This window comes from Narcine bancroftii, chromosome 12, assembly GCF_036971445.1.
Source record: "Narcine bancroftii isolate sNarBan1 chromosome 12, sNarBan1.hap1, whole genome shotgun sequence".
In the NCBI taxonomy this organism is placed as follows: domain Eukaryota; kingdom Metazoa; phylum Chordata; class Chondrichthyes; order Torpediniformes; family Narcinidae; genus Narcine; species Narcine bancroftii.
In genome coordinates, this window is record NC_091480.1 from 62,856,837 (window position 1) to 62,870,623 (window position 13,787).

The 13,787-nt window shown below is 42.4% G+C and overlaps 1 protein-coding gene across 2 annotated transcripts in view; it reads left to right on the forward strand.

Annotated features, from left to right (window-relative positions):
• The window catches only part of LOC138747307 (glutaminase kidney isoform, mitochondrial-like), a 52,664-nt gene that overhangs the window by 16,422 nt on the left and 22,455 nt on the right, over nucleotides 1-13,787 (forward strand). For both annotated transcript variants that reach the window (XM_069906402.1, XM_069906403.1), the window contains 4 exons: nucleotides 3,347-3,476; nucleotides 6,920-6,999; nucleotides 12,118-12,281; nucleotides 13,278-13,336. In XM_069906402.1, coding sequence (XP_069762503.1) covers nucleotides 3,347-3,476; nucleotides 6,920-6,999; nucleotides 12,118-12,281; nucleotides 13,278-13,336 — 433 coding nt within the window. The remainder of the gene's footprint in view (nucleotides 1-3,346; nucleotides 3,477-6,919; nucleotides 7,000-12,117; nucleotides 12,282-13,277; nucleotides 13,337-13,787) is intronic.

Sequence of the window (13,787 nt, forward strand, 5' to 3'; positions counted from 1 at the left end):
CCACAGCTGCCTGTGGCAACAAGTTCCATGAATACTTTCATTTATTAGTTGCATAAATATTGGGGATTGGGATAAAGGTTTCACAAGCAATTTTGCCAACTGTCAAGATTAATCCAATTGGGTGATTTATCTGAAAGCAATGAAGATTGAGGAGGTTTTGAATTTTGCAGCAGTTTTTTTTAGACATACAGCTCGGTAACAGGCCCTTTCAGCCCACGGGTCTCTGCTGCCCGATTTACACTCCATCAGCCTTCACCCTCAATACGTTTTGAAGGGTGGGAGGAAACCGGATTCCCCGGGGAAAACCCATGCAGACATGGAGAGAACGTACAAACTCCTTACAGACAGTATGGGACTCAAACCCCGGTCCGGTCCCGATCGCTGGCACTGTAAAGGTGTTGTGGTAACCGCTACGGTAACCGTGCAACCTTTAACAGGCTATTTCAGCCCATGAGCCTGTGCCACACAATTAATCTACACCCCTGGTACGTTTTGAAGGGTGGGAGGACACCAGAACCCACGGGGAGAACCCACGCAGACACGGGGAGAACGTACAAACTCCTTACAGACAGCATGGGAATTGAACCCTGGTCCTGATCGCTGGCACTGTAACAGTGTTACACTAACCACTACACCAAGCATGCAGCAGTGTTGCAATTGGGTGATTAATTGAGAAAAAATGTGATAACAAGGTAAAAAGGATTACAATTCTCACAAGAATGGGTCTAGAGGAGAACTTTTCAACAAACGACCAAACAGTTCATGTTATTACAGCTGTACTAAAGACTTTTGAGATGTTGATCTGCAGAGAAACATAAAAGCTGCAGATGCCAGAAATTTGAGCAGACAAAGAATTGATGGAGGGATGTACCAGATCAGACAGCATCCATGGGTTTCCATCAGTCAATGTCTCAGGCCTGAACCCTTTATAAAAACGAGAGGGAAGGGGGAGATGTTACCTATATCAAGCAGGAAGCTGGGGGAGAGGTTCAAAGGTGACAGGGCAAACGGAGTAGAGAGACAGGTAAAGGCAGAGATCACAGGGGGGGGGGAAAGAAAAGATAGGGAGAGGGGAAAAAATAAATAAAGGCATGATGGAAAGACTGGAATCATTTGGGGGGTGGGGGTTATCTAAAACTAGAAAAATCAATGTCCACACTGTTCGGTTTAAGGTCCAGGAAAAATAGTACCTCATGTCTACATTGACCGCTTTGCCCAAAACCTACACTCTGTGTGTGGGTCTAAATATGAGCTGACCATCTCAATTCCCTAACCATTCCTACAGTGACATGCCTGTCCTCATCTCATTCACTGTTAGAGGCCACAAGTAAACGTAAGGAACAACACGACGTATTCTCCTGGACAACCTCAAACCTAACCGCATGGACATTTGATTATTCCAGTTTTACATAACCCCCACCCCCCATCTGATTCCACTCTTTATATCTCTTCTTTACCTACCCATTGTGGTAAACCACTGTTGTATGTATTTGTCTGGTCGGGCACACCCATTGGCCAGCTGTACCTGTGGCCCCTCTCACAGGCTCCACTATAAGGGTGGCTATTCCTCTATAAGGGAGGCTCGTACAGCCTTCAACTGCATCAAGGCAAACATTGCCAAAGGCACAATGCATGCTATGGATGAATCCATCCCATTTCAGGTGGAAAGCGATGCGTCAGACTTCATCCTAGTTGCCACCCTTAACCAGACAGGAAGGTCAGTTTCTTACTTTTCCTGTACCCTTCAGGGCCCCAAAATTCGACCCTCCTCGGTCGAGAAAAATGCCCAAGCCATTGTCGAGGCAGTGTGGCGCTGGCACCATTACCTACCTGGCTGGTAAATGATTTACCCTGCTAAATGACCAACATGCAGTTGCATTCATGTTTAACAACCAGCAGTGTGGCAAAATTAAAAACGACCAGATACTGAGGTGGAGAATTGAACTGTCCACCTACAATGACAATATCTTGTACCGGCCTGTGAAACTTAATGAGCCACCGGATGCCCTGTCCCATGGGACCTGTGCCAGTGTGCAGATTGACAAGTTACAAACCCTCCATAATGATCTCTGCCACCCAGTTACCAGGTTCTTCTGCTTCATTAAAACCTGCAACCTGCCATACTCCATCGAAAAGATCAGATCCATAACCAAGAAATGCCAGGTCTCCGCTGAGTGCAAACCACACCTCTACTGTCCAGACAAGGTACAGTTGATAAAAGCCACTCATCCCTTTGAGTGCCTCAGTGTTGACTTTAAAGGACTGACATCTCCCCTAAACTTCCCTCCCTTCACTTGTCCTCTAGTGTTTACTATTCTTGCCCTGTCTACCTTATCTATGCCTCTCAGAATTATTATGACTCCTCTCATCCTCCTTTGCTCTAAAGAGAAAAGTCCCAGCTCTGCTAACTTTGCCTCATCAGACTTATATTCCATCAAGGCAAATGTTTTAAAATTAATGGCTGGTTACATTTAAGGAAAGACTGGATCATTACATGGATAGGAGGGGACTGGAGGGATATGGACCGGGTGCTGGTCAGTGGGACTAGGAGGGTGGGGATTTGCTACGGCATGGACTAGTAGGGCCGAACTGGCCTGTTCTGTGCTGTAAGTGGTTATATGGTTATATGGGTCCATCTGAAGATTATTATATTTTTTTAATTTTAAATTAGTTTTTTTTAATTTAGACATACAGCACAGTAACAGGCCATTTTGGCCCATGAATCGTGCCTCCCAATTTACACCCAATTGACCTACAACCCCCAATATGTTTTGAAGGGTGGGAGGAAACTGGGGCTCCCAGGGAAAACCCACTCAGTCAGAGGGAGAACGTACAAACTCCTTACAGACAGCACAGGATTCAAACCCGGGTCATGATCGCTGGTGCTGTAAAGGTGTTGCACTAACTATTGCGCCAACCATGCCAACATCTTCATCAAATTAATTATTTAAAGGACATACTGAAAGGTGCGACTGTTCCTATTTTTTCTGTTTTTTAAGGAACAGGACTCTGGTCACTGATGTAAACGATCGTCAGAGTTCATGAGATCTATGCAGCTACTAAAGTTAGTTCTGATTCACTATTGAAATTCGTTTTACTTGAATAAGCAAACTTTCAACAGCATTTATAAAGATGGGGATTGCATTTTTTACATCATTTACACAAATCCCATTGGTTTGAAGAGCTTTCTCTATCAGCTTTCAGAATCTCAGGGCTGTATGGGATGTCATGTATGTACTCTGACAATAAACCTGACATCTAAATCTGAAAATGTAGATGTATTCTTACTTCTCCCCATGTGAACAACGTCGAGATAATGCTTTTATTTTGTTTCTTCCTGTTTAAGATTTTTTGGGAGTAACATTGTTCTGCTGACTCAGGCCTTCAGGAAAAAATTTGTCATTCCTGACTTTGAAGTATTTTCCACACACATCAACCGGCTTTATGAGAATGCAAGAATGAAGTCAGGTGGCAAGGTAAGATGTTGAAAGATGAATGTTGATAACTGTGGACTCCCTTTGAGTTTGGAGATGGAGGCAAGAGGGTCGGGGGGGGGGTGGGGGGAAGGGAGGTTTGTTCGTGATGCTGCAGTGAGTTTGATTAAAATGATGTAAAATGGGGGAGATACCAGGTGTCGTCAAACTTAGTCTTGGCATCAGGTTATTTCCAACGTTCTATATTCTAAACCAGTTTATCAGTCTATTTATTTATTTATTTTAAAATGTAATTTATAGTCATTTCTGCATCTGTAATGCACAGTACCGCTACTGCAAAACAACAAATTTTGTGACACACATTCATGACAATAAATTCTGATTCTAAATGAAGGCCTCGTGCTTCCAACCTGATAATCTGGCCTTGGATGACTAATTCCACTCTTGAGCTCACCAGTTCTTTGTCTCTCTCCTCACCTCCCATCTCACCAGCCTCCGCACCCAACATATTTCCCAATTTCGGCCACCTCCTACGTGATCCCACCACCAGTCACATCTTCCTCTCTCACCCCTCCTCTCCGCCTTCCACAGGGACTGCTCCTTCCATGACTCCCTCATCCACTCCACCCTTCTCACTAATCATGCCCTTGGTACCTACCCATGTGACTGCAAGAAATGCTACACTGGCACCCACACTTCTTCCCTCACCACCATTCTGGGCCTTCCCACTGAAGCATGACTTCAACTGTGAATTGCAGGGGTCATCTTCTGCATCTGGTTCTCCCATTCTGGCCTTCTCTCCAACGTAGAGACTGGATGAAGACTGGGAGATCGCTTTGTCGAGCACTTTCGCTCTGTCTGCTGCAATAACGGTGACCTCCCAGTGGCCAACTATTTCAATTTCACACCCCATTCCCACACCAACACATCTGTCCATGGCCTCATGCATCCCCAAACTGGAGGAACAACACCTAATATTCCTTCTGGGCATCTTCCAACTAGACAACATTAACATTGACTTCGTCGGTTTCCATTAACCCTCTCCCCTGGTCTCTTTATTTTTCAATATTTTATTTTAATTTTCATAGACTCGTCAGACAAACATTATCATCTTTTTTAACATTCCTGTAACACACAGAGTCTGTATTTATTTCTCCCCCCCACTCTCATATAACTGAAAGTACAGTCAATTAAATTACATCGATAACAAAACGAAAAACACCCCATAAATTCCCCCACCCCTTCTTTTCCCCCTCCCAGTTTATCTTACCCCACCCCAGGCACCAATAACCAAGCTATTGGTACCAATCCCCCCACCATTTTGAGACATGCCCAATGCATCTATCTATCATTTCTACCTCCCTCCCTTTCTTTAAGCTCCCTGTATTCATTCTTACTTCTAATATATATTCATCTTTAAACAGTAACACAATGAAAAAAAATCCCCCCTCGTATTCATCGCAATTACAATATTTACAGTCCATCTTTCCCCTGATTATTTACATTTAATCCTGAAGCAGTGCCAGGGTTCTTACAAAGTCCATTGCCTCTCTTGGATCCTTAAAAAACTTTCTTTCCCCTCCCACCCTTACGATGTTCAGTGTTGCCGGGTGAAGGAGGGAAAACTCAATTCCTTATTGTTTAAGGCTCTTTTTAACTGGATCAAATTCCCTCCTGTGTTTTAATAGCGCCGTGCTCCTTCTCCCCCTCACATTCCACCCTTTGCACCCACCACTACTGCCCGCAAAATCCTCTCTCTATCCTCGTAGCGAAGGAACCTTACCAGGATAGAGCATAGAGTGGGTGGGGTGGGGGGGGGGGGTGGTGGTTCGAGACCAGTGGGCCCATTCTATTCTTAGATTAATTTCAATTTGTTCCCTCCCCAGTATATTTGGGAACAATTTTTTCAGAACACCACCATGTCTCTCTCCCCTGTGTACCCTCCTTCACCTCCACAATCTGAACATTATTCCTCCTGCTGATGTTTTCTAAGGTATCTATCTTCTCCCACATCCTCACCCTATCCCTTTCCCACACATCCATTTTGTTCTCTCTCTTATCCAATCTTTCTTCCACTCTCTCAACTCTCTCTTTTGTTTCAAATACCCTTTCTGTCAAGTTATCCAGCCTTTCTCTGATTGCACCCTACCCTGCCACTAGTGTCTTCAAAGTTCTTTTTATTTGGTCATTGGCCTCCAGTCTCTCTCTGGCAAAAGGCATGAGGCCTTCTGCCCCCTTTATCTGTCTTTCACCTCTCTGTAATGTTCTTCTTTTACTCCCTCGTTCTTCCTCTTCCTCTTCATCCTCCTCCTCCACCTCGCTTTCCTCTTCCTCCGCTTCACTTTCCAACTCCAGGCCACCCTGCCACGTTACTTTCCCACTGAAAGTCCTGGAGTCCTCCAGGCCCAACACCTTGAATGCCCTCTGACGCCTTGGACCCGACCTCTTTGCGCCCACCGGTTGGAGCGACCTTATCAGGTAAGTCCTTGTCTTTAATTTGACTTTTTCTTCCAGCCCATGGGATCTTTCTCTCCACGGCCACCAGTGTTGCTCCTGACTCCACCTTGACTTGACTCCCCCTACCTTGGGTTTCCGAATCTCTCGCCCCCGACAGCCCTCCCATCGTTGCCTGTGTTGCCTTCAGCTCCTCCTCAGCTCGGTCCCCGTGACCTCGGGCCTTCGCCTCTCCCATGCCCAACGTCGCTCCTGCCACTTTGGTCGTGTCCTTCTCTCGGCCCCCTCGAGATCCAACCTTATCGGGGCCATCCTGTCTCTCCCTCCTTGGCGAGTCCCATTCCCTCGGGAAGATTTGGGGCTCTGTTGTCATGGTGCTCGCTGCCAACGTTCCGCTAGGCCCTGGGTCAGCCTCTCTACCTCCACTATGTGGTGAGTCTCTTTTTCCATCCTGTCTCTTTGTTTTTCCCACCTTTTTTCTTTCCCTTCTCAGTCTTTATTCTATTCACATTCTTGGTTGTCTTCCTTCTTTTTGGAGTCTTTATTTTAGGGTATCTTTTTATATCTATCCTTTATTCTCTTTTCCTCGGGGAGCTCTTGGACCATCCTACAAGCCCCAAGCTCCATCTTCCCCCTCCCTCTCTCCTAGTCTCTTACTTTCCATATCCCTTTGTCTCCATTCCTCTAGCTCCCCATCCCCTTCCCTTCTTAGCCCTCTGCTGTCATCCTCCATCGCTTCAGCTTCTTTTTCTTCTACCCTCCCACCTATGAACTCTTACCTATGAGCCTCTGCTCCTTCCCCTTCCTCCCTTCTCTCCTCTCCTCCTTCCCCCCACCTTTAAATACAGACATCTACCTCTTTTTCCATATTCCTGACGAAGGGCCCAGGCCCGAAACATTGGTCACCCTTTGGTTCCTAAAGAAGCTGGGTGGTCTGCTGAGTTTCTCCAGTGCTCTTGTGTACTGCATGTATTAATGAGTTGCTGTTATTTCTCTCGTAATCAAGTTTAAAGCAACTGTATTGTTCACAGGTTGCAGACTACATCCCACAACTGGCCAAGTTCAGTCCTGATCTCTGGGGGGTTTCTCTCTGTACAGTAGACGGACAGAGGTAACCTTTAAAATGACCAAATACAAATATTTATCACAGTGCGATTGTGACAGTCATCATTATCACTTTGAAACCACCTGGAAGACATATCTCAAAGTACCAAGTATTATCTTGAATCCCCTCAGGAATGGAAGTAAGAACCCTGGCTGAAGGATAGCCTCCCTGTTAGACCCCATAAATATTAACAACACAATGGATTACATAAGGCATAGTAGAGAAAAATTTTTTGGATACTACTTGGGAAGCTGAATGCCTGATTCAGATTTCAATTTCAGATTTATTGTCAGGGTACATACATGACATCACATACAACCCTGAGATTCTTTTCCCTGCAGGTCAGGTAGAATTACCACTTAGTGGTAGTGCAAAAACAAAACTGTACTCAACACACACATGTAAACAAATAAATAAATGTAAACAAATCGACTGCAATACAAAGAGAAAAAATACAAAATATCAATAAAGTGCACAAGTACAAGCCCTTAAATGAATCCCTGATTGAGTTTGTTGTTGAGGAGTCTGATGGTGGAGGAGGAGCAGCTGTTCCTGACTTGTGGCATCCAGACCTCTTTCCTGATGGTAGCAGTGAGAACAGAATGTGTGTTGGGTGGTGTGGGTCCTTGATAATTGCTGCTGCTCTTTGACGGCAGCATTCCCTGTTGATCAATGGTTCTCAAACTTTTTCTTTCCACTTACATCCCACTTTAAGTAATCCCTATGGCATTGGTGCTTTGTGATTAGTAAGGGATTGGTTAAGGTGGGATGTAAGTGGGAGGGGAAGGTTGAGAACCACTGCTCTAGACCAAATTGTTACTGAGATATTTTGCTTGAGAAAAATTGTCATTGACCCATTTCCTTTGGAGTTATGAAACGGTGCACATAACGAGTCAATTAGGGACGATTAAAACAGTGGTTTTCTACCTTTTCTCCCACCCACATCCCACTGTATGCAACCCCTTACTAATCACAGAGCACCTATGGGATAGGGATTACTTAAAGTGGGATGTGAGTGGGAAGAAAAAGGTTGAGAACCATTGGTGTTGATGTTTTTTATTACTTTGTTTATAAATTTAGAACCACATAAAAGAATACACATTATTAAAAATAATACAAATCAATACAAATACATGTGGCATATAAAAAGAAAAAAGAACCCCCCCATCCCTATAATACATCCCCTCCCCCTCTATCCCCCTACTAAAAAAAAATGGGACAAGAGACTCTCAACAGAAGTACCTATTACTTTAAAGTTTCTTATAGTGTTCTGAGATCTTTTTTTTAAATTAGTGTTCTGAGATCTTAAGGAGAAATGGAATGTCAGAATATTTACACCCATATTTTGTAAATATGGGCTCCATATCTTGCCAAATATATGATATTTGTCTCTTAAATTAAATCAGCATGCCATTGTTCTATACCCAGATCTGTATGAGACTTCCAAGTTATGGCAATACATTTTCTTGCTATTGCTAAAGCAATTTGAGCAGACTTCACTTGATACTTAGTCAATTTCAACTTAGGTTCAACACCCTTAACATCACTCAGTAGAAGTAACATTGGATCCAATGGGAACTTAATCCTCATTATTTGTTCCAATAAGGTACCTATTTCTAACCAAAAATGTTTAACTTTAGGACTCTTTCAAGTAGAATGCAAAAATGTAAAAAAAATTACTGTCCATATCTAAAACCTAAATCTGTTAGAGTCTGATTCAATTTTTTTTCTTATATGGTGTTAAATATAACTGATGAATAAAACCCTGTAGATGTTCTTGATGGTGGGGAAGGTTTTGCCTGTGATGTCCTGGGCTGTGCCCACTACCTTTTGCAGGGCTTTACACTCAGGGGTATTGGTGTCCCCATATCAGACTGTGATGTAGCTGGTCAGCACACTTTCCTCCACATCTCTGTGGAAATTTGGCAGTTTCTGATGTCGTACCATACCTCCACAAGCTCCTGAGGAAGTAGAGGCACTGACATGCTTTGTTCATGATGTTACGAGCCCAGAAGATCCCAAAACCCAGCAGCAATAGATATTCACCAAGGCAAATGGTTACTTAAACAGAAGTTGCTTTTAATTATCTTTAAACATGCAAACAGATAAACTTTAACTTATCACTATTGACTTAACTAACCTAACAACCCCCTTCTAATTCTAAGCGCACGTGTTTGTAATGTGTGTGTTAAGTTCAGCAAAGTTCTTTGATTTGCAGTCCAATCTCACTTCTCACTCCTCCAAGTTCACTGGTTGTGGGAAATTCTTATACTGTGCACAGAATTTAACATTTATATAGTTCACCAGGCTTTGGTGCTTGAAAGGTAAATGGTTACTGCTTAGGAAAGTTCTTGTTGGTTTACAGAGAGAGATTTGTTGTACGCTGACACCCACAAATGATTCCTTTTTAATCAGCCACTTCAGTGTCTTCCCAAATAAATTTTCCCCCTCAGGGTTCTCCAGATGATAACCTCTTTCTTTGAGGTACCACAGATTTCCTTTTTGTTTCTCTTATTTCAAGTGAAACATTAGAGAGCCAGTTCTCTCCTCTTGCATGAACCACAAGGGCTTTGACCAGGCTGAACTAAGAACTCACAACCTATCTTCTAAATGGGGTTTTCCACAAGCTTGTCAGCTTGTCCTGTTCCAGTCCCAGTTGCTGTTGCTGATTGTAAGACTGCAGAACTGATCTCTGTCTCTGTCAGTCTCTCAGAGAAAAACCTGTTTGACTCTCTTTGCTTGCAAAACCACATGATCCTCTCAGAACAGCAAGTTCCACTCCAGACAATCTGTGGCTCCGACAAGCTCTTTCATCTGTTGCCTTTTTGTAAACAACAATCCATTAATGAAGTCTCTTGGGCATTCTCCAAAGCTTTTGCAAAGGCTCTGGGGCCAACATATATAGCATGAGCAGAGTTCCAGTATTTTAAATAAAATCTGTTTTAAAGTGTTTGTATGTGACCTATACTAAAAAACCCTGCCCTAATTTATCTCCCAAAAACATATCTATATACTGTCACAACGACAATATTTGTGTGTTGGATCCAGGAAAAATCGTCTGAGATAGTGACTCCCAAGAACTTAAATTTGCTCACTCACTCCAATCAAGCCTGATGGATCAGTGCACGAGATCTTCCTGTTCTACGTGTAGTCACTTTGTCCATAGTTGTGTTAATCATTGCTAGTAGTTTTTGTAATACATGCCAGCAGGCTCTTGAGGAGGTAATGGAGGGCCTCCTTGATCTGCTGTTGTTTTGTTAAAGTGTTGTGAAACTGTTTAGATGAGATTCATTGCATTAATTAGGATGAAGAAAATGACAAATTGCATGCAGGTGAGACCCTTCTGGCATGACCTTTGTGACACCCTAACTTCCCAGTAGACCCAGAGCCCTGTCTTCTGGGAAACTTTAAAGTGTTGGTAGATCACTAACTAATCTCCAAATTAAATTCACAGAAATTGCCTTGTGTGTGGCCAGGAAATGTATAGCAGTAACATGGAAATCTGACTCCCATCTCCTCATTGATAGGTGGTCTTTGGAAATGAACAGCTGCATTACCTTTGAAAAGGTCACATACAATCTCAGGAAGGCATATAGCACCTTCCTAAAAATCTGGCAGCTTTATAGCATATAGGCCCTTCACTGGCACCATCATAGGGTTAGAGTCGCTAGTGTAAAGACTATAACATTGTGGTATTATCGTGTTTCTTTGTGTTTTACTATACGCACTGACAATCGGAATTTTTTTTTCTTTTTCTTCATTTTTTTTCTCTGTTTAATTGGACATACAGAGGGGAGGGTTGGAGGGAGGGGTTTTCTCAATGTTTTCTATTTGGTATGGTTGTTTATTGTTAAATATATTTATAAAGTAAAATATTACCAAAAAAAAAGAAAATGACAAATATCTAAGTTAAAAGATTCTGCAATATAATGCTGATCATAATTACCTGGGTGAAAAGCAAATTAAAATCAGACAGATTTTAATGTTATTTTTGTAAATAAATGTTGAAGTAGTGAAATGGATTCAATGATGGTTGGATGGGAGATGCCAGAGAGTAGTGGTGGAAAACTGTTTGTCAAATTGGAGGCCAGTACTAGTGGAGTGCCTGAGGGATTAGTACTGGGTCCGTTGTTTGTCATATATATATTAATGATCTGGATAACAGGATGGTAAATTGAATTAGTAAGTATGCAGATGTTGCGAAGATTGGTGGTGTTGTGGACAATGAAGAAGGTCATTAAAGCTTGGAGGGGGATATAAAAGAGTGGGCTGGAAGTTGGCAGGTGGAGTTTAATAGTGATAAGAGTGAGGTGCTACATTTTGGAAGGACTAATCAGCAAAGGTCAGCAAAGGTTAAATGGTAGATAATTGAGGAGGGCAGTAGAACAAAGGGGTTTAGGGATTCTGGTACTTAATTCCCTGGAAGTGGAGTCACAAGTAGATAAGGTGATGAAGAAAGCTTTTGGTATGTTGGCCTTCATAAATCAGAGAATATTGAGTACAGGATTGTGATGTCATGTTGAAGTTGTAGGGCATTGGTGAGACCAAATTTGGAATATTGCATGAAGTTTTGGTCGCCAAATTATAGGAAGAATATAAACAGAATAGAGAGAGTGCAGAGGAGATTTACAAGAATGTTGTCTGGGTTTCAGGGTTTGAGTTACAGGGAAAGGTTGAGCAGGCTGGGACTTTATTCCCTGGAGTGTAGAAGATTGAGGGGTGATTTGATAGAGGTATTTAAAATTATGAAGGGGACAGACAGGCTTTTTCCATTGAGAGTGAGGGAGATTCATACAAGAGGACATGGATTGAGATTGAAGGGGGAAAAGTTTAGGGAAAACATGAGGGGGATTTTCTTCACTCAGAGGGTGTGTGGAATGAGCTTCCGGCCAAAGTGGTAAATGCGGGTTCGATATTACTATTTAAGGAAAAGTTGGATAGGTATATAAACGAGAGAGGTATGGAGGGTTATGGGGTGGGTGCAGGTCAACGGGACTAGGTGGGAGAAGGTGTTCGGCATGGACTAGAAGGGCTGAACTGGCCTGTTTCTGTGTTGTAATTGTTATATTATTAATTTACCCGACCTGGATCTAACCAATTTGTACTACATTTTGCTCACTCCAGACACTCCATTGGAGATACCAAAATCCCCTTCTGCTTACAATCTTGTATCAAGCCACTGGAGTATGCGATTGCAGTTAACGAGTTTAGCACTGACTATGTTCACCAGTACGTGGGCAAGGAACCCAGTGGACTACGGTTCAATAAAGTCTTTTTGAATGAGGAAGGCAAGTATCATAGCAACAAACAAGTGCTCCAATAAGCACCCTAACAGCCAAATTGACAGGCTCAGGGGACATGGATCCATCTACTCTTGGCAACAGAATACACAAAGGAGATTCATCTCACCTGTACATAGTCTGTTGCTATAGTTTTCATTTATTGTGGAATTATAGAACTAATTATACACCTGTTATCAAGAGAAAAGAACTGCATCAAGAACTTGAAATTTGAACATTACAAAGAAAATGATCAGCGAAATGTGAAGCATGAAAATCTCAAAGGGCCCATATGGCATCTATGTTTTTGTATGAAGCAGGAAAATAAACAATGCTTCACCTTGCTGTGTTTTTAATATTACCAGTTGTGCTAAAAGAGTCACCATCTGTCATGTCTTGAGTGTTCGAAATTATATTGTAAAAGCCTGTGGTCTATTATATCCAAATAAACACATCTTTGGGCATTGGCAATGGAGACTTAATGAGGTGGTATTAGTGAAAGATGTCTGTGCATTGGTCACCAAAGTGGAAACAAAGACAATCCATACAATATTAACCCTTTAGACTCTAGCCATGTTGGTGGTCCCTGAAAACAGGGACATGGAGTATATGTGCTTGTTGGTGGTCCCTGAAAACAGGGACATGGAGTATATGTGCTTGTTGGTGGTCCCTGAAAACAGAGACACGGAGTATATGCACTTGTTGATGGTCCCTGAAAACAGGGACATGGAGTCTATTCGCTTGTTGGTGGCCCTTGAAACCAGGGACATGGAGTATATGAGCTTGTTGGTGGTCCCTGAAAACAGGGACACAGAGTATATGAGCTTGTTGGTGGTCCCTGAAAACAGGGACATGGAGTATATGTGCTTGTTGGTGGTCCTTGAAAACAGGGACATGGAATCCAAAAGGTTAAAAATTCAGTGATATTTAATTTAATTCACTTAAATTTAGAACATTTCAAAATCACTTCACACTATTAATTCAAACATTCTCTGTTTTCTTTAGATAAACCCCATAATCCGATGGTAAATGCAGGTGCAATCGTTATAACTTCTCTTATCAAGGTAAGATAAAATGGCAACTGAGACAGAGACTGAATGAAGAACCAAGTTAAATAGGGCCATTGCAGCATTACTTAACTCTGCCAGTAAGTCATTATTTGTGGGGCTGTTTGACCCTGATTTTGTCACATAGTATCTTCAAAGGTACCATTATAATATTGTTGTACTACCTACTCGCTGTCAGAAGCAACCTTATCAGATAAACGAGCTAAGAGTCAGTTACTGGTGTTAATGTAATAATGCCACAATCGGCCCTTTTTCAATTTGTAATACCTGGTACAAGGTTGGAAACCTAAGGTAGATGTATCACATGGGGAAATCAGTCCAATGCTGTTGGGGGTCTGTTACAATCAGATGTGAGTTCAACGACAAGAATTCCAATTTGGTGAATTCCTCATCTCAGTGGGATTCTGAGAGAAAATCCTAACCAAGTTGAGGTGAAAACAATGCTAGT